At 44.5% G+C, this 27,730-nt stretch overlaps 1 protein-coding gene across 2 annotated transcripts in view; it reads right to left on the bottom strand.

Annotated features, from left to right (window-relative positions):
* Window positions 1-25,036, bottom strand: part of ZCW7 — a 40,379-nt gene extending 15,343 nt beyond the window's left edge. Inside the window, exons 1-3 of one of the 2 annotated variants that reach the window (XM_086525409.1) lie at window positions 24,612-25,036; window positions 24,178-24,382; window positions 23,205-23,325 (exon numbers count right to left, since the gene is read on the bottom strand). In XM_086525409.1, coding sequence (XP_086381535.1) covers window positions 23,205-23,325; window positions 24,178-24,382; window positions 24,612-24,971 — 686 coding nt within the window. In that variant the 5' untranslated portion in view covers window positions 24,972-25,036. The remainder of the gene's footprint in view (window positions 1-23,204; window positions 23,326-24,177; window positions 24,383-24,611) is intronic. The other variant, XM_086525410.1, reaches the window with a different exon arrangement.
* Window positions 25,037-27,730: the final 2,694 nt, after the last annotated feature.

Consider the following 27,730-nt stretch of genomic DNA (forward strand, 5'->3'; position numbering starts at 1 on the left):
GTCTAAGAGCAGAGGACCCTCGGGAGTTGTACCTTGATGTGGTCAATAATAAAGAAATACGGAAAGGGGCGCCAATCTTTGGGGCATGTGCTTCTGGTCGTGAAGCTCTGCCATGCCGTGTCGACTCTCTCTCTAAATATATATATATTTATTTATTTATTTATATTTATATTTATATTTATATCTATTTATATTTATAGAAGTTCAATGATTTGAAGTTTCTGTTCGTGTGTTGCTATTGATTTCTCGCTTGGAGTGTCCAAGCCTGTAACACATATGGCATAATAATAGCAAGTCGTGAGGTCTCTTGCAAGTCCTACTCGACCCACCATCATTTAGCTATAAAGGTGACTCCAAGGTCTTCATTCTCAAGCAAGTCAGTACCCACAATACCCAATGGGCAGCTAGCCCAAGAGTTCCATCAGCCTAGCATTTTCCTTTCCATCAACCTGGCCCACATCCCTTGGCGTTTTGCCTGGTACCAGCCCATCAGCATCTTCAGCCTTCAGCCTTGTAGATCGGCCAAGGTTAGTATTCAGCCTTCAGCCTCAGAGCCATCATTTCATTTTCAGCCCCATCTGCATCAGAACATAGCGTTTTATAGAAGATCGGTCCGTTGCAGATTCAAGCACTCTGATACACCGACGTTTTCAGAATTCAAACCACCAACATCATCATCATCAGCACCCTCAATATCCGCCATAGGCCGTAGCCTCATCAATTTGCAGACGTACACTGTGAAAGATGTCCTGAACGTGGTCTTATATACATCTCCAATAGCGGTCATAATCTAATCATAGCCACATTTAAGATCGATCCTACTAATCTTCTTGAGAGCCCTGTAGTCTATACACATCCTGCAACATCCGTCTTTCTATTAAAGTAATACTCAAGAACAAAAAGGCGAGGTATCGTGCTGGATCAAATTGAAACTCGTCCTTAATACACCACGAGCTCAATATTGCCAATTAACACTTTGCGTAAAAGATAAATATTAATCTCCAGATAGAGCTTGAGAGACTCTGTGAACCTTGTTTGACAATAAATTGTTTGAAATAGAAGTATCTGTTTTGAACTTGTTTTGGTGCCGATATGAGAAAGCTTGGTTTTTTATGTTGCTTTCAATAATGTCTGAATATCTTCGGCTCGCGCTTTCCTGAGAGGCATATTAGTTGTAGAATGTCACGTGACACATCCAACGCTATGTGTCCGTGGACAAGCAAGGGTTCAGTTCAGTCAAGTCAATCTAGAATAAAAAGTGATCTGGCACTTTTGTGAGTCTGTTCGCAGACCGTGCATGTCCAGACACTTAGATTAGATGCATATCCTCTCGTTGCACACAGCATGATCATCAGCATTTCCATCAGATTCCATCATATCATTTTCCATTGCATTAAACCTATTTTCCCTATTGTTGACATTTTTCACTTATTTATTAAGTGACTTTTGTTGGGAAACTGGGTAGGGCAAAATGAGTAAGATAATATATAAGGGAACCACGGCTAGCATTCCACAGTAGAAGAGGCAACAGGAGCATTGCTCAACAAGCAACTTCTCGAGCAAGAACCATCAAAGCCCAGCGTTTTGAACGCCCCACTTCAGCTTTTTCAAGCATCATAGCCAGCGTTTTCATCCCCTTGAAGACCTAGCGATTTCAGCCCACAAATCAGCGTTTTCATCTTCATGCTAGCGTTTTTGGACACCAGCAACCAGCGTTTTTCATGACCATCAACCCAGCGTTTTCAGCCAAGACTTGCAGCAGAATTCAGCCTTTGGACAGCGCTCTGCAGCCCCATTAGCCAGCGTTTTTCGTAGCCAACAACTCAGCGTTTTCAAGGCAAGAAGTCAGCGTTTTTGGACAACAAGAATACAGCATTTTTCCAGCCAGCCAAGTCTGCGTTTTTTCAGCAGCAAATCAACAGTAGACACAGCGATTTCCAGCAAATAGGAACAGCCCGTAGATAGCAGATTCAGCCAGCCGTCGTCTTCGCAATGTTCGTCGTCGCCGTCGTCTCGTCATAGACTTGCAACTTGCATCAGCATCTAGTACCAGATTGTGCAATCAATAGTAGACCACTCTCGCCATAGAGAGTGGGGCCCTTGGAGGAGGGTTTGACAGCTTCTTGGTGTTGTATTCTTCTTTCTCTATCTCTCAGTCTCATGCACTTCATTCACAGTGTTTATCCACTTTGTTTGGAATCACTTGCACTCTCTCACTAAAGGAACGGAAGGCTCTCCCTTCCGTAAGTAAAAGGAACCCTTGAGCACAGTCCGGAGCACTCATCTTGAGCAACATTCACTTCCGTTGCACCTAACATTGGTATCAGAGCTTTGGCAGTGTTCTGTATCACTCAAGGAAAGAACCACAAGATTTTTTTGCTTGTTGCGGTCGCACATAACCCAAGTCCACTTGGGCGTGTCGATTCCTAATCCTGTTTTTGAAGAGTGACAGGAAACCCAAGAAAGAAGGGCTTGTCCAGCCTCCCCTTGTGCCTCTTTTCACTCATTGAGAGCGGACCGTGCACTTAGCGGCCGGCCAATCAACGTGAGGTAGGAAAAAGCAACCTTGGTGTGAGCGCAAGGCCGCCAAGGGGTGCGCCCGCGGAAAAGAGCAGAACTCGGGTGAAGAGAAGATCCTTCTCTAACACAGATTGCAAGCGAAAGAAGAACCTCAAGAATCCAAGAACCTCAAGACCCTCACCCACAAGAACCCAAGTTCCTCGTGAACTTAAGAACCAAAGATCACAGTGTATGGTCCTCACCCGAAGCGGAATGGATACTTTGCATGGAGGTGATGGGCATGAAAGTAGTGAAGAAGAATTTCCTCACCATGGAGGTTTTCTTGACCCTCCCCCTTCGCCATCTACGCCAGGGATTGCACCAAATCCTAAGGAGGCTTTGGTCAAGACGATGATGGACATGATGGCACAACAACAAGAAGCAAAATCGCCTTGCGATGGCTCAACAACAAGAAGCAAATCGCGTTGCGATCGCCGTGCCTTGGATCGCGAAGCACGCTTGGCGGCCGAGGAACGAGAAGAAAGAAAAGCAGCAAGAAAAGCAAAAAAAAAGGCCAACCTGGAGCAAGCGCACTTGGCGGCCGAAAAGAAAAAGGAAGACTTGGATCGTGAACACAAAGACAGAATGGAAGCCTTGGAGCGCAAGCGCGATGCACGCGAAGAAAGAAAAGCGGCCTTGGAGTCAGAGCGTGAGACCCAGAGAGAACAACGCATGAACGACTTGGTCCTACATGTCCTCATGTCGAAGTCCGAGCCAGCCAAAGATGTTGGTAGTTCATCAAGTGGTGCAAGCCGAGATTCGGACTCCAACAACCCAGTCACAGAGAAGATCACGTTTAGTAAGTATGATGGTAAGATGGATGCTACGATTATTCATCCTTGGTTGCATCATTTTAATGCTTATTTTGCGACAACTAAGAAGACGGGGAATAGCAAGGTTTTGACGGCAACCATGTACCTTGCTACTGATGCCATAAATTGGCACCACGCATGGCAAGAGGCACAGTTGGTCGTGCACCTAGAGGAAGCCGATGAAGGCGCGTCCCTTTCCTTCAATCGGGCCGACTTCCAAGACAAGCTCAAGGCGCGGTTCATGCGACCACAGTACCTAGCATATTTGAAGAACGATTGACGCGCTCTCAAGCAAAATGGTATACTAGTTATGTCTTTCTCTAATCGTGTTTTACAGCTCGACACCCAATTACGCAAATCGGATGATGAGCACAAGGAGACTTTCATTTTCCGGTTGGACGACTATATCAGGTTCCATGTCGAAGTCCTCGACCCAATCAATCTCAACAAGGCGGTAGCAATTGCTCTCGCACAGGAGATGAAGCACAACAAGGGAAAGCCCAAGGAAAACAAGACTTCCACAAGTACCTCTCAAACTTCGCAGAACCCTCAAAACGGTAAGAACGGTAAGCATGGTAAGAACGATAACTCTTCTAACCAATCTTCCAATAGTCTCTCACAAAAGAACTCTCCAAATGAACCTAAGGGTAAAGCTAACAAAATTGCTAAACCTAAGCTCACTCCATATGAAAAAGCAGGACAAGGAATTTTAGGAGGATACATCACGTCGGAAGAGGAAAGCATTTATTCTAAGGAAGGTCGTTGTTATCACTGTCACATTAAGGGTCACATAAAAAGAACATGTCCTAAGCTTGACTATAATGAATCTAAAGAATCCACAAAAATCACTTCCTCTCTCAATGCAATAAATGACAACACGAGTGTGCCCCAAGTTTCTCATGACCCTCCCATTGATGAGTCTCTCATTAAATGTTATGGTATATGACAGGGCAACATTTTGTCATATTGTTTGACCTAGGCAGTATGCATGACATGATTAGTCCCTCTTGTTGAGAGAGCCCGCCTAAAGGTTAGTCAGAAATCTCCTCTCGAGGTCTCTGGCTTCGCTCCTGGTATGGACTCTCTCATCACGACAGAGTGCCTTGATGTGTTGTTTTACAATTCAACAAGCTGCTTTCCCTAGAAGAATTTTAGTCTCCTCTCTCAGGATGTGATATGATTCTGAGCATTCGATCGTTTCGTGAGCATAACCCTCTCATTGATTGGGCGGAAAATACGTTCACATTCAATGCCAAAAGTGATTCTCCCATTGTCATTCGTGGAAAGAAAGTTGTTCATTCTTCATCTCTCATTTCTACTGTGCAGGCGAAGATTGCAAAGAACCAGGAGAAGGAGACTCTATCAGTCTTGTCTTCTCCAGAGCATGACACGCATGATTTGCATGATAATAAGCATGATGATTTGAATGATAATGATAAGCATGATGATTTCAATGACAATGATTTTCATGATAATCACGATGTGATTTCTCACGAGCATGATGATTTGTATGATCAAGACGTGATTGTTTACAAGGATGATGGTTTAGTTGATGCTTTTTCTAGCGAAGCTAACCTTGTTGCAGATTCGATCAATCACGAAGAATCGATCTTGGCTTTCGAGTCGAGGTCCACAGCAACCCCACAGGCAGATTCGATCGATCACGAAGAACCGATCTTGGCTCTCGAGCCTAGGTCCAGCAAACCCTCACAGGAAGTATTATGTGTACGAATGATTTGTCAGCACGCATTGTACGAGTGTTTCATTCGTGATCGTTTCCTGTATTTTAGTCAGCGTCTTTATGCGATCCCCTTTCCTATGCATGACATATTGTACGTTGAGCACGATTCACTCATGGATGAGCACGGATGTATGCCGATTTCTCATGAAGAGATGAAATGTTTGCATTCAAGGAAGTCACATTTAATGTCTCTTCCTTGACATGACGCATTCGTAAAAAGAGCACAAGAAAGTATGAGCACCAAGCATGGGCATTTCCGTTGTGAATTGCCACAGTTGATTGATTTAGATCAGAAAGACAAGATTCGGTCTCATTGTTTGCGTGTGTGTTGTGAACGGTTTGGCACTCCGTCTATTTGTTCATCTACATTGCATGCACAGTCTTTGAGGCAGACGAGATTTTCTACACTCGCTTTACATGGAATGGGTATGTTCATGTTTTTGTGTTGGAAGTGGTTTCAGGAATTTTCAGCCTTGGAGATTCTTGAAGAAGGTGGACCTACGTCTATAGACAAAGTTGAAGCATTGAAGGCGCTGAGGAAGACTTTGTGTCACTTTCGACGCGGCCGAAAGAAGCAAGCGTTGCAGACCTTTATGAGTTTCCAGTATCGCATGACCCACGCCTCATAGTGGGCCGGAGAAGAGTCCTTTCCAAGATTCCAGACGCTGTTGGCGATCTCCCTCGACGCCATATAGTTCGGTACCAGTACCTCACTTTGAAAAGGAGGGGATGTCATGTGACACATCCAACCCTATGTGTCCGTGGACAAGCTACAGGCTACAGCATGACAAGGGTTCAGTTCAATCAAGTCAGTCTAGAATAGGAAGTGATCTGGCACTTTTGTGAGTTTGTTTGCAGACCGTGCATGTCCAGACACTTAGATTAGATGCATATTCTCTGGTTGCACACAGCATGATCATCAGCATTACCATCAGATTCCATCAGGATCATTTTCCAGTGCATTAAACCTATTTTCCCTATTGTTGACATTTTTCACTTATTTATTAAGTGACTTCTGTTGGGAAACTGGGTAGGGCAAAATGAGTAAGATAATATATAAGGAAACCAAGGCTAGCATTCCACAACAGAAGAGGCAGTAGGAGCATTGCTCAACAGGGAACTTCTCGCAAGAACCATCAAAGCCCAGCGTTTTGAAGGCCCCCACTTCAGAGTTTTCAAGCATCATAGCCAGCGTTTTCATCCCCTTGAAGACCTGGCGATTTCAGCCCACAGATCAGCGTTTTCATCTTCATGCTAGCGTCTTTGGACACAAGCAACCAGAGTTTTTCATGACCATCAATCCAGCGTTTTCAGCCAAGACTTGCAGCAGAATTCAGCCTTTGGACAGCACTCTGCAGCCCCATTAACCAGCCTTTTTCATAGCCAGCAACTCAGCGCTTTCAAGGCAAGAAGTCAGCGTTTTTGGACAGCAGGAAAACAGCGTTTTTCCAGCCAGCCAAATCTGCATTTTCTCAGCAGCAAATCAGCAGTAGACACAGCGATTTCCAGCAGATAGGAACAGCCCGTAGATAGCAGATTCAGCCAGCCGTCATCTTCGCAGTGTTCGTCGTCGCCGTCGTCTCGTCATAGACTCGCAACTTGCATCAGCATCTTGTATCAGATTGTGCAATCAATAGTAGACCACTCTCGCCATAGAGAGTGGGGCCCTTGGAGGAGGGTTTGACAGCTTCCTGGTGTTGTATTCTTCTTTCTCTATCTCTCAGTCTCATGCACTTCATTCACAGTGTTTATCCACTTTGTTTGGGATCACTTGCACTCTCTCACTAAAGGAACGGAAGGCTCTCCCTTCCGTAAGTAAAAGGAACCCTTGATTGAGCACAATTCGGAGCACTCATCTTGAGCCAAGATCAACATTCACTTCCGCTACACCTAACATAGAACCTCTGAACGACGCAAACCAGTGATTTGGGGAGCGTTTAGTTGTATTTAGAACCTCCAAGCGACGCAAGCTGTGGTCTGGGGAGTGTTTGGTCATATCAGTCCTCTTAAGAGCATGGCTCAGACCTTTTTAGGTTATTTGCGAGGGGAGTGAGGAGGTAGTCGTTGAATACCTTCAAACCTAAGACCGTTTGTCTAACAGGAGTGTTCAACTACAACGTTTGTTTTTATGTCCTGTAACATGCATCTGTAAGCATTTGAGTTCCATCGTGATGTGTCAACCACTAAACATTCCTAATTGGATAAGATTGCATGGGTATGTTACTTTAGTGCATCGAGACACCTCTTTAAAGATCAATGGGGTTTGGGTGTGATGGCTAATTTTGCTACACCATAATATCAAGAGCTCCGATATTGAGTGAGAACCTTGAATGACCCTCGCATATTTTTTATCTAACTTGAGGTGTTTTGCAAATATAATTGTGGACGTTTACTCTTCTATCAAGGGGGGGGGGGGGAGGGGTAGCAAACTACTGACGTGCAAAGACCGTGATCCTAACAACTTGCAAAACCTGGCCGAGGGGCCTAAACCCCAACAAAAGAAGGAGAAGCACAAAAGGTTTACCAACTTATAGATCTCCATCGAGTGGCTGTCACAAAACGGGAGCGTACACGAGCACTTAGAAATCTGAAAAATAAAATACTTTGCAAAGGTGAGAGAAGGGAGAAGATCGACACAGTATTGGGGACCAGAAGATGGGTTGGTCCCCCCCCCCCCCCTCAAAAGTATTCTTTATTCAGGGAGAATTCTTATACAAGCACGAGAACCCGAGGAAACCCCTCCTTTCTGTAATCTTAGACCCGAAGGTCGTGCTTTCCGGTAAAGGGCTTGGGCACAAGGCCGTTCCTTCCCGTGAGGGACTTAGGCGCGAAGCCGTACTTTCCTGTAAGGGACTTAGGCGTGAAGCCGTACTTCCCGTGAAGGGCTTTCCCGTAAGACGGGAGATTCTTGCAAAACAAACCACACAAAGCAATAATTCTCAATGCATATCAACACCTTATACCTGTTGCTCCTTGCTCGGAAAAGCGACCTCCGTACTCCGTCGACACACGAACTCTTGCGAAATCCGTCGCCGGCACTTGCTACCAGATTCTCCAGCGCTTGCACTTCTGGCTTGTTGCGATGTGTCCAAAACTGAACGCTAGGCTTCTCTTTATACTCCCTTGCTTTTGGCTATTCTTGCTGCACAAAGCAAAAGCAATAGCTTTCGCTAGAGAGAGGAGAGAGAGAGAGAGAGAACGCTGCTGTCCGTACAGCCTTGCGTAAGCTTTTTGCGTAGAGTTTTTAACGTAGGACTTTTTTTTTTTTGAAGAGCACTGCTTTATTTTATTATAAAAGGGCCGGTCACTTAAAAGTGACCGGCCACTTTATAAAATAAAGTGTGAACCTACTTCAACTTTAAAAACTCACTCAATTAGTGAAAACAATGCTACATGAACACATTCCAGGCGTCCCCGGGTGTAGAACACGGCACAGATGCAATGCAAACACAGACTCCTCGCAGGAAAACATCTGCCCTCCCGCGAATGTTCCTGCTTTTCGTAAAAAGCTTCATTGAAGCCATCTTTATTCTTGTGCTTGCGTTCTTACGCGTATTTTCTTACTCAGTTCGGATTTCCTCCTTAGCCTACGGAATGCCCCCTTACTGATGCACCCGTCACCCATCATGTGACGCATCAAGGGCACTCGTACCCGACCCTTTCCACCGAACTTACGGAAACTCCTTCGCGATGTTTACCGTCACCCATCAAATGACACATCAGAGTTGTCCGTTCTTGATGGCACTTCTTATAGCTACAATCTTTTAACAGTTCTTAGTGTACACAATAAAATATCCTAAAAAAGAAATTAATCATTAAAAGAAAAAGAATAGTTCAATTAGCAACATCCCTCTGGCTTCTAAACAGTTGACCTCAACTGTAGTGCTTGGACATATACCTCCAGTATCTCGGGATAAGCTGCTAATTCCTCCTGCGTCATCCACTGAGCATCTAGATTCGAATAGTTCTTAAACTTCACCAAATACTTCCGTGTTATTTTTCCGGACTTGAGGGGCCGCTCCTGATGACTTACTATTTGCTCCGGTTGGAGTATTTCTTCTGTTTCCTCAACCTCAGGAGGTTCCTCAGCACTAGGCTGACTCGGAGGCGGTCCCACATATGGCCGGAGTAAACTGACAGGGAAAGCATTATGGATCCTCCAATTAGGCGGTAGCTCTAATCGGAAGGTGACATCATTCACTTGCTCAGTGATCTTAAACGGCCCATAATAACGGGTAGAAAGTTTTACCACCTTCCCCTTATGAGACGCTTGTTTCTTAAGTCTTGCCTTCTCAAACTTGAGTAAGACTAACTATCCGACTGTTAAGTCTAGATTCCTCCTGTGCTTGTCTCCAGCTTTCTTATGCTTTTCCTGAGAGCGTAGAATAGCTCTCCTAACTTGCCCGTAGGCTGTGTCCAAATCCCGGACAAATTCATCTGCTGCAAAGATCTTATCCTTGGTTAAAAGGATCGATGGAAGCAAAGGCTTACCATAGAGAATCTCAAAAGGTACTTTCCCCGTCGATGAGTGTATGGTATTGTTATACGCATACTCGACAAGAGGCAAATATTTCTCCCAGTCAGATTGCCGGTCTGACACATAAGCTTTTAACATATCCAATACTGTGGAATTGGCTATCTCACTTTGCCCGTCCGTTTGAGGATGGTAGGCAAATGAAAAATTCAACTTCGTACCAAGATTATCCATCAAGGCACGCCAAAAATTTACTGTCATGCGAGGATCTCGATCACTCACCATAGACTTAGGCATTCCATGATGCTTAAAGATCTGTGGCAGGAAGACCCTAGCCATATGATCTGCTTTGATCGTTTTCTTGACTGGTATAAAGTGTGCTTGCTTGCTAAACCTGTCCACAATGGTCCAGATCGCGTCATTTCCAGTCTGAGTTCTAGGGAGGTCCATGATGAAGTCCATGGCAATACTTTCCCAAGGTTCATTAGGCACAAGCAAAGGTTGTAGCAACCCAGGCGTCTTATGCCGATCATACTTCACTTTTTGGCAAACCAAGCATTCCCTGACATACTTATCAATGTCTGCTTTAAGGCTAGACCAAAAGAAATATCTTTCCATTGCTAAGGTCGTAGGGAGAATACCCCGATGACCCGCATAAGGCGAAGCGTGTGCTTCATCCATGATCTTCTTTCTTAATGGTTCCACCACACATATGGCCTGATGGTGGTAGAGATAACCGTCCCGAATGGAATAGGGAAACTCATTCTCTCCACGATGTAGCTTTCCCCAAACGGTGGAGAAGTCTGGATCATTCGGATACAAATCCGGTAGTGCTTCTAATTGTTGGTGATACACCAAAGTGATAGCGTTCACCCTTGGGTGCCTAGACACTGCGCCCGCGACCACATTCTTACTCCCAGCCGCGTGAAGGATCTGGAAGTGAAACATAGACAAAAAGTTTGCCCATCTCATCTGCTTCTCAGATAGTTTCCTTTGCGTAAGAAAATACCGCAAACTCTGGTGATCAATCTTGATCACAAAATCCGCTCCTAGAAGATAGTGCTTCCAATTGGATAAGGCGTGAATCACAGCCGTGAGTTCCTTTTCGTAGATTGATGCATGCAACTCTGCATCCTTAAGCCGTCTGCTTTCGTAGGCCACTGCATGGCCTTCTTGGTTTAACACTGCTCCGATGCAATCGCCTGAAGCATCGCAGTGAACCTCAAATGGTTTTCTTAAGTCAGGCACTATCAAAATAGGTCCATGGCTTAGCAAGTACTTGAGCCGATCAAAAGCTCCTTGTTGTCTCGATCCCCATCTGAAAGGAATCTTCTTCTTTGTCAAGTCACGAAGTGGTCCTGCTACATGAGCAAATCCTCGGACAAACCTTTGATAATACGAACATAATCCCAAGAAGCTACGTACATCATGTACCGTAGTGGGAATAGGCCAATCTTCTACCACTCGGATCTTGGCAGGATCCATACTCACTTGATTGTGAGAGACTATATGGCCGAGATAGTGTATCTCTCAGAGAAAGAACTCGCTCTTCTTTGCATTCACATGCAACTCATGCTTTTGCAATTCTTGAAACACTAAGTCCAAGTGCTTCCGATGTTCCTCTTCTGACTTAGAGAAGATGAGTATGTCGTCAAAGAATACTCCCGTAAAAGCTCGATACGGGCTGAAAATGCGGTCCATCATGCAATTGAACGTCGCAGGAGCATTGGTCAAGCCGAAAGGCATTACCAAAAATTCATATAGTCCAAAGGTTGTGCAGAAAGCAGTCCTATGGACATCCTCAGGGACGATCCGTATCTGATGATACCCACTCTTTAAGTCTATGAGACTAAAGACACTTGCACCCTGCAACTTATAAAGTATATCATCAATCCGAGGGATCGGAAAGCGATTCTTGACCGTGATCTTGTTTAAAGACCTATAGTCTATGCACATTCGAAACGTGCCATCTTTCTTCTGCACCAGCAGAACTGGAGAGCAGTAGGGTGAAGCACTTGGCCGTACTAACCCTTTCTCTAGAAGCTCGTTGACTTGCTTCAAAATTTCCTCTTGTTGAGCAAGACTCACCCGATAAGGGGGTTGATTGGGAGGCGAGCTACCCGGTATGAGATCTATGCGGTGATCTTCCGGACGTACCGGAGGTAGTTCATCAGGGAGTGTTTCCGTGAAACAATCTTTGTACTTTTCAATAAATTGAAAACGTTTAATGTCCAGACTAGAGAGTGAATCCCCACTAGTTTTATCCTTCTCACGTGCAAAAATCAAGTAAGCAGAAACACACTTCTTCATTTCTTTCTTAATGGAGATATGACTTACAATTGGGAACTGCCAATCTCCTGCATCGACATGAATCTTTATTTTCTTACCCCCATTATCAAAAGTGAGGGTCTTTTCCACATAATCGGGAATAGGTGTTATGTGGAAGTGTCATGGCATACCCAAGATGATATCACATCCCTCGATGGGTGCCATCAAAAATGATTCGCAGTCCTTGTACTCGCCAATCCGAAGATTGAGCTGTCCTTGCACGGGAGGTTGCATTGGTTGTCAACCCCTCGAATGCCGATCCGGATGTAACCGGTGTGCCAAGCTGAGCCGGTGTGAGGCACAAACGTTCCGCAGTATCCAGGGAGATGAAGTTATCCGTGGATCCTGGATCATAAAGAATCAGTACTCGCTGGTTGTTCAAAGACCCCTAGCCCTTCAGAAGTTGACGCTTCCCTTTCTCCATTTCTGTGTTTCCCTGAACATCTGGAATTGAGTTCGAGCCTGGTGGTGCGGGTTCCTTCCTTGCTTTCTCTTGCCTCGTAGAGGCTTGTTCTTGCCGTTGCTGCTTTAGCGGGCAATCCGGTTTCATATGTCCTTTCTCGCCACACTAGAAGAATCTTCCTTCCTCTCTGAAAGTTTGAAGTTGAGTAGGAGAAAGATACTTAGTTCACTTGCCATTGCCCTCTGGCTTCTTAGAATGATCATAGTCCCTAGATGGAGGACGTTTTCTTCCTTGGCCCCCTTGGTCATCGTAGACCCCTCTTTGTCTTGCACGGTAAGTGCTATGCTCCATTTTTCTGGGCGTCCCAGTTGAGTGCAAATCCTCAGCAATGATTGCCGACTCCATCATCCTCTGAAGGGTGTCATGTGGATACACTTTCATACTCTTTCGAAGCTGCGGTTGAAGACCCGCTTCGAACTTTCGTTTCTTTTCCTCGTCGGCAATCTTCATGAAGGGAGTGACCTTCAGAAGAACCGACCAATACTTGTCCACATAAGTCGTTACTCTTTCATGTTCCTTCTCGGCAAGCCAGTCCCATTCCTTCCGTATGTCCTGCTCGAAGTCAGGTGGAAGAAATTGTTCATAAAATTCAGATTTCAAGCTCTCCCAAGTTCAGGCCTGAGAACCTTCCAGAATCTTGGCTAACCACCAATTACTGGCCGTTTCCTTGAGGTGCATCCCCACATGGCATAATTTGGATCTTTCTGTGAAGTGCCCATTGGTAAAGGCGACTTCAAACTGTCTGATGAAGGACAGTGCTTTGGAGATGTCTCTCCGTCCGTTGTAGGTTTCGAACTTGATGTCCTTGTCGCCCGATATGAAGACTCTCATGCGATGTTGAGACTTGCGACCATGCTTCTTGAATCGAGGCTTATCTTTAGGTTGATGTAGGGTAGTAGACTAGTAGTAGTAGCGGCTTCCTTCTTCTGATGAGATGATCGAGAAGTAGAAGTATAATCAGGAGAATAGGATGGAGATGAGATAGAGATGTCCTTACTCTCATCTAGCAAAGAGAGCGCTTTTTCTTGGCCTTTCCTTGGAGTAGGCCGTTCGTTCCGATCCGAAGATCCTTTGTGCATCTCAGCACGTTCTTCTTCTCTTTCCTCCTGTGGTCTCACGCCAACAGTGTGGTCTGGATGCCTGGCTGCATCAGTTCCATTCGTTTTCTTCATTCCGCCCAAGAGCTTTTGGACATCTGGCAATAGTAAGATTTGTTGCAAATCCGCAAGCTGAGCTTGCACTTGTTGAAGCTCCTCTTCAACGCTTCTCCCTTGGCCCGACATGGTTCTTCCCGTTCTTCCCGGAATCGTCCTTCTTTGCAGAGAAAGAGAGGAGTCCGAGCGCTGATACCACTGTCACAAAACGGGAGCGTACACGAGCACTTAGAAATCTGAAAAATAAAATACTTTGCAAAGGTGAGAGAAGGGAGAAGATCGACACAGTATTGGGGACCAGAAGATGGGCTGGTCCCCCCCCCCCATCAAAAGTATTCTTTATTCAGGGAGAATTCTTATACAAGCACGAGAACCCGAGGAAACCCCTCCGTTCTGTAATCTTAGACCCGAAGGTCGTGCTTTCTCGTAAAGAGCTTGGGCACAAGACCGTTCCTTCCCGTGAGGGACTTAGAGGCGAAGCCGTACTTTCCCGTAAGGGACTTAGGCGTGAAGCCGTACTTCCCGTGAAGGGCTTTCCCGTAAGACGGGAGATTCCTGCAAAACAAACCACACAAAGCAATAATTCTCAATGCGTATCAACACCTTATACCTGTCGCTCCTTGCTCGGAATAGCGACCTCCGTACTTCGTCGGCACACGAACTCTCGCGAAATCCGTCGCCGGCACTTGCTAACAGATTCTCCAACGCTTGCACTTCTGGCTTGTTGCGATGTGCCCAAAACTGAACGCTAGGCTTCTCTTTACACTCCCTTGCTTTTGGCTATTCTTGCTACACAAAGCAAAAGCAGTAGCTTTCGCTAGAGAGAGGAGAGAGAGAGAGAGAGAGAGAGAGAGAGAGAGAACGCTGCTGTCCGTACAGCCTTGCGTAAGCTTTTTGCGTAGAGTTTTTAACGTAGGACTTTTTTTTTTTTGAAGAGCACTGCTTTATAAAGGACCGGTCAGTTAAAAGTGACCGGCCACTTTATAAAATAAAGTGTGAACCTACTTCAACTTTAAAAACTCACTCAATTAGTGAAAACAATGCTACATGAACACATTCCAGGCGTCCCCGGGTGTAGAACACGGCACAAATGCAATGCAAACACAGACTCCTCGCAAGAAAACATCTGCCCTCCCGCGAATGTTCCTGCTTTTCGTAAAAAGCTTCATTGAAGCCATCTTTATTCTTGTGCTTGCGTTCTTACGCGTATTTTCTTACTCAGTTCGGATTTCCTCCTTAGCCTACGGAATGCCCCCTTACTGATGCACCCGTCACCCATCATGTGACGCATCAGGGGCACTCGTAACCCGGCCCTTTCCACCGAACTTACGGAAACTCCTTCGCGATGTTTACCGTCACCCATCAAATGACACATCAGAGTCGTCCGTTCTTGATGGCACTTCTTATAGCTACAATCTTTTATCAGTTCTTAGTGTACACAATAAAATATCCTAAAAAAGAAATTAATCTTTAAAAGAAAAAGAATAGTTCAATTAGCAACAGTGGCCCAAACTATTAATGGGTAAGGATTATTAGGATTATTAATCCTAACCCCCAACAACTTACAGGAGCCAATTGAGGGACCTAGAACTCTAAAATAAAGTAGGACGCACTCACACACCCAAATTTGCGTGAAAACTGATGACATGGCAAGTTGTACGAAACTTCCGCGTTCTGCGTTGATAACTGGTGATGTGGCAGCAACGTAAGAACAAAAGCTTTTAGACTTGCTACTTTTCATGTAACTGCTTTGTACAAGCCAAGCACCTTTAAATATGTGTTGTGGGCTCTCTCTCTCTCTCTCTCTCTCTCTCTCTCTCTCTCTCTCTCTCTCTCTCTCTCTCTCTCTCTCTGTGTGTGTGTGTGTGTGTGTGTGTGTGTGTGTGTGTGTGTGTGTGACGTAACAGCAGTCTTTTGCTTTTAGTCTCCCCATAGATGCAAGGGCGGCCCTGTGAGGGAGGCATTAGTCTTCACGTGCGCCCCCACTCCTCGCTCAAGCCCTTCACATGACGTGCTCCCCTTACGCCAACGACCCGCTGATCGACAACCTGTTGTTTTTGCCCCTCATGCCAGTGACCTCTCTCTCTTGCAGTTCTGACCTAACAAAATGTTTTCCTCACTCCAGTGACCTGCTGATCGATAACTCCCGCGTTCGCCATTTCATTTTGGTGGTGAACCAGCCCATCTGAGGTACTATGAGCCCATGTTGCGTTTGTGCACATAGCAGGTGGGCATGTTAAGCCCTTCTCGCCATTAAGCTGGTTGAAGTTTGATACCCTGCTTGATTTCAAATTCAAGTTGAAAGCCACTGTGACAGTGTCCCACAGGTTTGCACAGAGAGCTAAGCCGAAAGGACAGTGTCCCCCAGGTTTGCACACAGTCGAGCTTCAAGGGTTTTTTACAGTCAAGGTCCACTCGAGTCAGGGTTGTTCTCATCCGTCGTACGGCTCGTCCCGTCCGGTGTCTTCCCGTCCGGACGTCCGGCCTTTTTTTTTTTTTTTTTAAGTCCGTTTGAACGGCTTAAAAAACGTTGACTGCGCTTTTGACTGCAAGGAATTTACGTGACTTTTTGGCATAGGATCCCCCCTCTCACCTCCCACATGCCTTGAGCATTGCTTTGGATTCCATTAGCTCCTCTCTCTCCCTCTCCCTCTCTCTCATTGCTTTGGTCCTTTACCTTGGATTCCATTAGGGCCTAGGCTCCTCTCTCTCTCTCTCTCTCTCTCTCTCTCTCTCTCTCTCTCTCTCTCTCTCTCTCTCTCTCTCTCTCTCTCTCTCTCTCTCTCTCTCTCTATGGACCCTAGAGAGCCGGAGTATGACGAGGAGGGAAATCTCCTTAGTGAGGGAGATTATGACACACCACAATCCGATTCATGTGAGGATGAAGATGACATCGATGAGCATAGCTCACAAGAGGAAGATGATGATGATGATGAGAGCAGAGAAAGCTCTTAGACTTTAGTGTCTCTCATATCTTTTTTGACCCTACTTCCACTTTTTGCACGATTGAGGCTTAAAAGGCTTACTTTTTTGTATCATCTCAATTATCAAATCTCAACTTAGCTTTTTGATTTATGACATATGTAATGCGAATCGCAGTTCATACCCATTGTGTCTCATTGTCTTGATTCTCAACTCTTGAGTGTTGGCACTTGGCACTTGCAAGTTGCATTCTTGTCCAATGTGATAATCAATTGTCTATTTGTCCTAAGTGTAAAATCTAGGGTTAAGAATTGCGTGTTTTATTTTTGAACATACGTAACCATGTCATACGACATAAAATTTTCTAGTTCGATGAGTACCGTACGTCTTCGTACGTGGACAAAACATACGTGACCGTATGAAACCACCCTGACTCGAGTCATGTCTTCCTTCAACACCCAGACCCCCATCATACGCAAGAGTTTTCTTGTTGTGGCAATTGCACCCAGGAAGGATCCCGCCGCTCGCCAGGACGCAAGGATCACGGCCCTAGAGGCTCAGATCCAAGCACTTGTTTTGGAGAATGCTGCACTTAAAGACGCTTGGGTAAGCTCGAGGATGCGGCAAAGGAGAATGAAACTCTACTCGCAAAAAAACACAAAGTCGAAGCTTCTCTCAATGAGACTATGAAGGCGGCTCGGCAAGAAGACAATGCAGCAGCACATAAGAAGATCGACAGTGAAATCCAAGCAGCCTTACAAAAATTGGAGGACTCTCCTCACCATGGTGAACCAGAGAGGACACCCTTGAAGAAGCCATCACCAAGCTCAATGACACTCTTCAACCAATCAACATCGAGCCCGACACTGTCTCTTCGATCGACGACGTGCTTCGACGTGTACCACTTGGCCAATGCATCCTCACTTTCAAAAACAAAGAAAAACAAACAAGGCCGCTACGCCAATCCTACCGCCTCAAGGGGACAAAGCTTTGGATTGCCGAGGAATTGACTACAAACCAACTCGAGCATAAAGCAAGCGAGCTCAAGAAGATGCATGAAGCTCGTAAACGAGGTAAATGGGCAGCCTACCGTGGTGGTAAAGCCATCATTTAGGAGTTTCGAACTCCCAAGCCATGTCCCCCTCCATCTGACACCACTTAGGTTTTGATCTTGTTCTTACCCTTTTTCCCTCCCCTTTAATGGACCCTCAGTCCTTAATTGATAGGTATCTAATGCCTCTACCCCACAAGAATGGATGTAATGTTTTGTTTTGGTCCCATGAGTCATATCTGACCTCCGTGGACGATAATTATCTCTCTCTCTCTCTCTCTCTCTCTCTCTCTCTCTCTCTCTCTCTCTCTCTCTCTCTCTCTCTCTCTCTCTCTCTCTCTCTCTCTCTCTCTCTCTCTGTGGCAGTCTATCAACGGGTCTAAAACTTCCGGAGCCACAAAGTTGTACCTTGTTCAAGCAATATAAAGGAATACTGAAAGAGGCGCCATCGTTTGGGGCCAATTGAAGTCTGGAAGTGCTTCGCCACTCCTTGTCTCATGTGGATTCACTCTCTTCCATTTCAGTCGTTTTGAGGTGCTAAACATATGTTAAGTTTGTTCATTCAATGGGCACGTGGTGCCCGTCTCGTTACATGAAGTGAGCTACGGTAAAGGACTGCTACCCACCTGAGCCTCTGGAAATGTTGTGCCATGTGCATTTCCTTTGTAGAGACTTACATTGATAGTCCTGTACTACTCTAGGTAGACCTCTTTCCGGGCTCTCATGTCTCTCTCTGAGTAGGATGAGGACTCGATCAAGCATCACCTCCTCTAATCTCCCTGGGTGTGTCCATAGAGAGCCGTTGCAATTCCGAACTTCCATATCTCCTCGTATAGTGTCCCACAGGCCGTGAGTCCCTATGCCATGGTCTTGCCATCAATGATGACCCAACCGTCACAGTAGGGGCCCGTTTCCCTTTTAATACCTGAGGCTCAAACATAGAGGCGTCAAGCATGCCATATCTTTTCTTCTTCGAGTGTGCTCTGTAAAAGAAGGGCTTCTTTCTTGTATGCGTCCTCTTTTGCTTCTTTTTTAAATTCTTCTTGACCACTTCTACCTACTCTTTTATGGCCTCGAGATTGTCTTCCAAGCTCTCGGTGAGGGCCTTAGTGAGCTCCTCTTTGATGGTCTCTTTCGTTTCGTTATTGAATTCACCTTCTTTGGGGGTGAGGGATGCTACCAAAGCCTTGAGAATGGCCATTTGCTCTTGCATCTCCTCCTTCTCCTTCCTCCATTCTTGGACATTCTTCCACACCTCTCCTCCTCTCTCTCCTCTTCCTTAGCTTCTTTCTTCTTTGTCCATTCTTCTTTCTCCTTGCTCAAAGTTTCCACTGCTTTCTCAAGCTTGGAGATGCGATTGATGAAATTGTCGAGGGCACAGTCCTTATTGTCCTTGACCGAGGCATGTAGTTTGTCTCCAATCTTGGCCACCACTTCTTTAGTGATACCATTCGCCATGTTGATTCGGTCCCACTGTGCACTGTGAGCGCCCTCAATGTGAGAATCTTCAATATGGTGATAGACCTCAATGTAGCATGTGCATTGTGGGTGTCATGATGGTGGGGGGGGGGGAGGGGGGGGGGGGGGGTGTGCAAGATGTGTATGTCCTTGGGTATGTATGTGCGCATGTATGTGTGTTAAGTGTGTATGTGTATGGGTGTGTGCTTGAAGGTGTGTGTGTGGGTGTCACGTGCACAGGGCTCTGTGCCACGTGGACATGCTTCATCGACTTCCAGCGCCAATTCTTTACATGTCTCTAGATAGGAGTGTCTAGTATCCTAAGAGGATTAGTACCGGAAATTTTGTGAGCCTACTTGCAAGACCTACAGGTCCAGACAAGTCCATTAGATTAGGTTTTCTAGTTTTGAAACCCTCTTGCATAAATGGTTTGTACACGTGTTTTGACAAATGTTATGTGTGTGTGTGTGTGTGTGTGGGGGGGGGGGGGGGGGGGGGGGAGAGCACAACACCATATCGGCACCCCATTTGGTATTTCTTTATTATTTCACCTCTAGCGATCTATTACGACGGAGAGTGCCAAAGCAGAGAATGATTTGGCGATGCAACAAAGAGTCCTTCCTTGCAATCTCTTTAAAGATTCGAAGAGCCGACTACACCTAGCAACTCCATATGATATATCACCCTCGCAGAAGATCATGTGGCCGGTATCTTATCGTCATAGCCCCCACCCTGTCTCATCTCGGTCACAATCGTGGCACGTGATGTGTGCAAGCATGTGCATCTCACCCAATGTATGTGTGATATATCACCCTCACAGAAGATCATGTGGCCGGTATACCATCATGACACCTCCCCCTATCTCAGTCGGTCAAAATCGTGGCGCGTGATGTGTGCAAGCATGTGCATCTCAACCAATGTATGTGTGCACTTACTTTGCCAGTTGAATCCACCGTACAAGGCTACAAGCTATTCAACACAAAATGAGTCCAAAAGTCACTTATAAGTTATAAGTCATTTTAATCATTTATGACTTTTCATTTATTTATGGTGGGTGATTGTCCTACCTCCAACTATTCAGCACAAGATAAGTCCAAAAAATCACTTATAAGTCATTTACTTATGACTTTTCATTTATTTATGGCGGGTGACTGTCCTACCTCCAACAAAAACCCTCCATAACGACCTTGGGGGGGGGGGGGGGGGGGGGGGGGGGGGGGGGGGGGGGGGGGTGGTTATTGAAGCCTGAAGGGACAAGAATTCAAGTGATCAGTAGTAGAAGACCAAGTGCCAACAAGGGGCACCCATCAAGAAGAACTGGCATTTTTCAGCCAGCAAGGCGGCAATCAGCAATCTCATCTTTGGCCTCCCTAGGCAGCCCCATTCTTTGCGTTTTCAGCCAGCAGGGGTAGCCAGCCTTGGCACACGCCTATTGGATGAGAATTTGTCGTGAAGAACCTCTCCAAACCAGCTTCAAGTCTAGCGTTTTTGCAACTAGCAGATCAGCCTTGAAGAAGGGAGCAGTTAGCCGTCAATATCAGCCCTCAAGTTCACAGATCTGGATCGGTCCCAGGGCAAGCGGTTCTCAGCTATACGCAGGTTGGAGAGAAGCCAAAGGTAGCCCAGAAATTTTCAGCCCTAGATCAATCCACGTAATTTCAGTGAATAAACCTTTTCCAAGACCCAGAAGACTCCACCTGAGGGGTTGAGGTTCTGGATGGAGACGCCCTTGGCCTAAAGGAATGCCTCCTATTCACTGTCTGCCACTCTGCCGAGACGAGCCGAAAGAGAAGGCAATTGTGATGACTGAAGAAGAATCGGCCAGGGCGGATGCCGCCACGACAAGACTCAACAGCCGAATTCACCATTGAGAGCGGCTCTTCAAAGGGCTATTTTGCCAACCAATAGGTGAGGAGCAGCAACCTGCAGGTCGAACCTATCTTTCTGCACATATATTGAAAGAGTTCAAATGCGAACATGGAACCCCAGGTGTTGCAACTTCGGGTGGCCAATGAAAGTTGAAACTATTACCATTCGTGGTTCCATCGACTGAAAGAGATTAAATGCGAGCATGAAAACCTATGTGTTGTAACTTGACAGCCAATCAAACTCTTGGCAGCACAATTGGTCAGATCAATTTAGACCTCTTGGTTGACAATATGCAATACCCTCATGAATTTTACATCATGCCCAATGATAAAACGCGCCAAACAATTGTACTTGGCACACAATGCAATCCAGATTGGGACTCCAATTGTCTTCAAATACAAGTACAAAGAGAAGGCAGAGAGAAGGTATGTCAGTACCATTTCTAGCTTTAAACAGCAGTCAAATATGGCAACCACCTGTTCTGCTACAAAAGTATACAAACAAACAGGGAAAAAGATAAACTAGAGGCATGCAAAGAACCAAGCAAATTTGGGTACCTAAGGCACAATCAGCTGAAAATCCAAAACACATATGGGTGCCCAAATTCTAATTAACACACTCAACCCTGCTATCCACACTGGCAAAGAAAGCTGCTCAACCGATTATAACACGTGTATAAGAATAGTCTGAACTCACGAATTATAAAAGGGAATAAAGCACACATAGAATTATAAAAGCAAGGGACACAACAAAAGAAAAAAAAAAGAAAACAAAAAAAAAAAAAAACAAACAGACAAAAAAGTAGATCACTAATTGTTTGCCTAGTTGGTTGGTTCAGCAGAGCTTCTCTCTCTCTCTCTTTCTCTCTCTCATAACACGTGTGGCAACCTAAACCTCAACAAGCCCATAATCCTCAACCAATAATCAGGAATAAACAACAACCGACTGGGCAACTGAAGCAACTTCAAACACTTCTTCGGAGCCACAATCAAAGTTCACTTTTTGTTGTCCAGGAATGGGATTCCTGATGATGTATTTCACATAATGACTTCAAAATAAGCCAAAGAAAAGTGCATGAATACAACCAAACAACTATATAACAAAAGCAATCCAAGCCTCCAGGCATTTAGCGAAGTTCTTGCATGCTGCACTGGACAACTCTTCAAGCAAGCCATATGAAATGTACATTACCTTGCAATATCTAGGGCTTGCAATGAGTGAGTTGCACAAGAGGTAAAAATGTTCCTCTTTAAGTTAAATGGGCACAGACCTAGGGCTTGCTATGAAAGAGTCGAGTAATATCTAGGGCTTGCGATGATGAGTTGCACGAGAAGTAAAACTGTTCGTCTTCAACTTAAATGGGCGCAGACCTAGGGCTTGCTATGAAAGAGTCGAGCAAGAAGTAAAAATGTTCCTCTTTAAGTTAAACAGGCACATGACACGAGTTTATCTTCCCAATTACTTCATTAACTACGGTCCCTCTGCTGAAACATACTTTGAAGAAATTTAAAACAAAACGGCTTTGCTCTCTCCTCAGAAATGACTTGGAAAATATGTATAAGCACATGGAACATAGAAGCAAAGCAAGCAGTCTGCATGAAACATCTCATGCGCCAAGAACCCTCGGCAATGGACCTACCTATGTAATGTTGCACAATGCGCAAAGAAAGAAAAAGTGCTTGTTTACCTTCAATTGGGCACAGGAAACAAGATAATCAATCCCTTTATCTTCCCAATAAGCCCAAACGTATTTCAAGAACTATAAACAAAGAGGCTTTGTGTATACTTTTTTTGCTCTCGCCTCTCAACGGACTTCAAAAATATGTTTAGGCACATAGAGGCAAAGCAAGCAGCCTGCATGAGACAACTCATGTGCCAAGCATCCTCAACCATGGACCCTAGCTCTTTAAAGTTCACATTCCCTAAAGCTCACATGTTGTGCAATGCATAGTTACCACTAGCATGTAACAATAACACACCACTTTTGTCAAAAAGTACACCGCACAAACATCCAGCTGCCAGCACTCTGTCATTACAAGCTTCAGTTGTATAAACTAGGTATCATTCCAATCACCATCTAAACCCATTTTCTATCTCAATTTTGCAATACCCTTGGTTTCTAAAGCTTATCTGCCAGGTACAAAGTGGCTAGCAACAAGATCTTTGTGGCTCTATTGAAAGGCTGGCTCATGCAAAAAAAAACTCCTATCCAGCCCCAACTATTCCATGACAGTACCTTATGCCAACAATTACTTTGCAAGCCAGCATCTTACTTTCTTGCCACATTGCATGAGGTGAAGCTTGAACCTTAACAATGAACCAAATGACAAGAAGAGCTCGACATTATATTCCAAAAGTACAAGTTTTGCCCACCTTATTGATCCAAACTGAGAAAATACTGTGTGAGTAACTAAGACTGAGGCCTTTGACGAGACTCGAAGTTCTGCAAGCCACCGTGATGGAATACCTCTTAAAACCATTGTATTTGGCAAACCTATACAAACATAAAACCATAAAATTTTAGTCTTGATGGGTATTTACCTTCATTCAATTGCGAAACTTTTGTGTAAAGACAAGTAGACATCCTGATGTTGAATGCTATGAGCATGCATTTTGAAACTACACGTACAAAGCATGCCAAACCCATTGAAAGACCAGGTGAGGACCCACGAACTCCTTCCTAAGGTGGTGCTTAAAAGAAGCAAGGCTGAGGGTTCTATCTTAAGATGAGGATGCTATCACTACTACAATATTTCAATGGACCTTTCGTGCCACGGCTTAGACTCATAGCGCTACCGAATAATTTTGTTCGAAGCGGTTACAATGATAGTCTACCTTCAATAAAAGTCCTCAAGAACTCTCATTACCTAAAACTTGTATATTGCCAACAAAAGAGTACGACTTTAGTTAAAACTTCACTCCTCGACTACTCAAAAAAGAGTAGGCCCACAACATTTAAGTTTCAATATCATGGATCATGAAAGACATTGTTTCAAAAGTGCCCATATCCCTATAAGCTAACACAATTGAGCAGTAAAAAGATTGGAATAAAACTTGACCCAACATAATTACATTAAAAACCACGGGAATTTCAACCAATGAATTGAATCACAGAACAGGATTGTAACCTATGATCAAAGAAGTAATAGGCTCTCCATAAACAAGATGCATCACCTCAGGAGTTTTATAATTGTAAGGATTTAAAGTGCAAAGAGCCAACACCAGCCGATAAATAAATGAGTGTAACAGCAGTTTCCTTCACAAATCAACCTTGGCACACAGACACTGCAAGTACCAAAAACCAAAAATATAGCATATGGTGTATATAAAAGACAAGGAGGTAAACCTTTTTCTTGGCCTTCATCAGACTCATGCCAGGAGCGTTTCAGTGAAAAAAAATCATCACGGTCCTCAGGTCGCGCATGACATCGTAATTTTAAACCACCTAGATTCAGCTCTACACCAGTTAGCTTTTCGATAAGCATTCGCTCTTTTTTCTGCAATGTAATAGCAGCATCCTCCTTGTGACTTCTGCTTTCTCCAAGCAATGCCTGCACTCATGTGTGTAGAAATTCACAAAACAGCACTTAAAGTTCCCCTGTTGCTCTGATGTAATGAAAGTTTACAATGTAGCCCAGGCTATGACAACGTTTAATTATCTCATTAAAAAAAGCCTTCACACACTTTCTGTGGCTAGCATAGAGATTTTGTTGTGTGCATGGATTGTACAGCCACGATCACCCGCTTTCAATTTGACACTTCATGGAGGAAAGACGGTACCTGGATGTCCCAAATGTACAGAACTCCGGAAGCAAGAGCCTCATCACTGCGGCGCTTGTGGGGGTTCTTGTGTTTATGGAGGGAGAGGTCTTTGTCAGAGACAGTGATAGAGAGGGAATCACGAAGGAAGCCCAGGAGAGACTGGCGGAGCTGCCATTCATCCAAGGGCCTCACAGAGAGGTCTGCACGGACAAAGGAGAGAAGCACGCGCAGACGGGGTACTAACGACAGGCCTCCATGCCCAAGCTCTACTGCTTCCCATCGTGAAAGAGATGAAGGTGAGGATGAGAATCGTCGTGACGAGGACTTCATGCGCGGGGAAACTGCAGGTGAAGAAGAAGCTGCTCTCTTCTTCGACATCGCAGTAAAATGCACGTCTACTGAGCCTGCCCTTCCATACTGAACAAAACTTCTCTATGTTTTTATTGAAGTGTTTTTTGCAGAGATTGAGAGAGAGAGAAGGAGAAAGTTTTAACGTCAAGATCTAACCGACGAGGAGTGGAACTCGAAACCTGTTATTGAAGAGGGAAATGGCATAACCAATCTACCACATTTGGGTGATAGATATTAGAAAGAGAGAGAATACAGGAAGCCACCGTGTGGTGGGTGGTATATTGAAGAGGGAAATGGCATAACCAATCTACCACATTTGGGTGATACATATTAGAAAGAGAGAGAATACAGGAAGCCACCATGTGGTGGGTGGTATATTTCAAACACATCCTAAGGTAGAATAGTCGATGAAATGTTTTGCCGAAAGAGAAAGAGAGAGAGAGAGAGAGAGAGAGAGAGAGAGAGAGAATGAAAATAGACGAGGCCTTTAGAGTAGTTTTCCCTCTGCAAAATTGTACTGAGAGAGAGAGAGAGAGATGTAGAATTGAGAGAAAGAGATGTGCCATTGCTCTTGCTCTCTTTGCAATACTGTAGAGAGAGAGTGTAGCTTATGGCAACATAAGAGAAGATAGATTGTGCTAGCTAGGAATAGCATTACTTTTGGGTGGACTACGATACATATTCGCCCTTCATCGTCAGATGCGCAAAGTTTTTTCCCAATAAATCCGTACCTATCAATGGGTGCTATATTCATCATCGGCAGTGGTCCTAAAGTGGTCTCCAGCATCTTTTCTCCTTCTCTCCACATGACTAGCGCCACTCGTCTTCTTATGAGCCATACAAGAGGCAAGGGGGCCACGGGCATCACTTTACTATTGTTGGCTAAGACACCTAAGTATAGCACTTCCTTTAGGTAGCTACGAGGGGAGGCACCTAAAGGCAGCCCTCTGAAGACACAAGTACCAAGGGGAATATTGCACACCAATCGTCGTAGACAAAGGCATGCGAACCCTAAAAATGGGGGGAGAGAAAGAACTCGCATTATAGAGAGGGATAAATGAGGCATTGGGCAAATGCATACCTTCAATTGTTAGTCAACTCATTAACATTATCATCTTTGCAATGTATGTATCCTCTAAAGATAATTCGATCATTAATCTTCACTATTGATGTAGAGGCAAACTAGTTCTTGAACTTCATGTGGTCATAGCCCAAGGAGAGTGTCTTGGTTATCTTTACTCTTGACCTCGACCCTTGGCCTTTTGCATGCATAGCTCCCAATTCCTCTTGGACTCTCTCGTCTTTGCACATAATGCCAATGCTTCAGCAATTGCACCTTTGGCCTTGGAATTGTATTTAGCTTGCATGCATAAGATGCTCCCTCGATCTCTTCTAAGGAGAGGGTTGTGTAGATATTCTTCATGCTTGATCCATTTTTTACCTATGCATAGCCTCATGGAGCCTAGCCTATTCTATGTCAATCTCATCTGAAGTTTTGCCTGGTTTTGGGTCTCTTACCACCTCTTACCACTTCTTCTTTTGCCTTTTATTCAAGTGTCAAATGTTACAAAGCTTCTCTCAAGCCGCCTAGCTTGTTTTCTTTTTAGGTGGGTGGAAGTAGACTTTTTTTTTGTGAAGATCTTGGTGAAGGGGGTGTTCGGAACCCGTGGACTCCATCTCCTCCTAGATAATCAAAGATTCTTCCTACTCCCTCCTCCTTGTCCTCATCCCATGCATCTTCTCCTCTTTTATAGTCTTTATTTCTTGTTTCTTCGAATATTCTTTGTTGCTTTGTTTGTTGTGGTTGCATCTTCATTATGATATGCAATGTCTATCCTCACACTTTATATAGAGGAAAGGGAATATATTCTTGGACAAACTTGTATATATCCTCTTACCTTCTCCTTTAGCTCTATGACTAAGAGGGATATAATATACTTCCAATAGACAAGATATAAATAAGTACCATATAGTATCAATGCATCATAAATCACCATTGACCAATAGGCTACGATGGTCTTTGCAAGGATTTCATGAAGGTAAGCATTTTGATGGTTACTCTCCATAAATACCTTATGTCTATCTCATTTGCCACATCTACATGTAGGCCATGCAGCATATAGAGACATCTAATAAAGATCTTTCACCACCATAGATGTAGGTTCTTACACCACTAGGGGTGTTTAGATGAGTTGATGAGTTAAGGATATATCTTAGATTGTTCTCCCCTCTTTCAAGAAAGGGCTTTGTCTTCAAAGAAAAAAAATATATGTAGCAATCACATGCTAGTGCCACATATCCATCATTAAAATCTTAAACCAACCTTATTACGAGTTTGAGCACCCTCCTGTTGTATGTGGTTAGCATTACAATTGTTAATTACAGTGCTGTCTTTTTATTTTTACTAGCAGTGAGATAGATGTTGTGTAGGTTGGAATTTTGGGAACTAAGGAGAAGGCACCAAAGAATATCTCTCAACCATTTTTATTTGCCCAATGTTTTAGTTATTTTTACCAATAAGGTTTCATTGTAAATATCTAGTGAGAACTCACCCTAGAAAGGGTCATGCAAGAATTGTTAGTAGCCACCACTCATGGACTAAAGTGTAAAAAGGGGCCTCAAATGCTTGGCAAGTTTCATAATAAAATTAAATACTCAACTCCACAAGAGGTGCCTTGGAGTTTGTGGGCTAATCTCCTCTCTTACATGCTTTCACTATCCAGTATATTCTATGTGTGTGTATATGGTGTCCTTGTCTAGTAGGAATGTACTTGAGTTTTGGTAAA

Source organism: Adiantum capillus-veneris, chromosome 12, assembly GCF_014529385.1.
Source record: "Adiantum capillus-veneris isolate H3 chromosome 12, ASM1452938v2, whole genome shotgun sequence".
NCBI lineage: Eukaryota > Viridiplantae > Streptophyta > Polypodiopsida > Polypodiales > Pteridaceae > Adiantum > Adiantum capillus-veneris.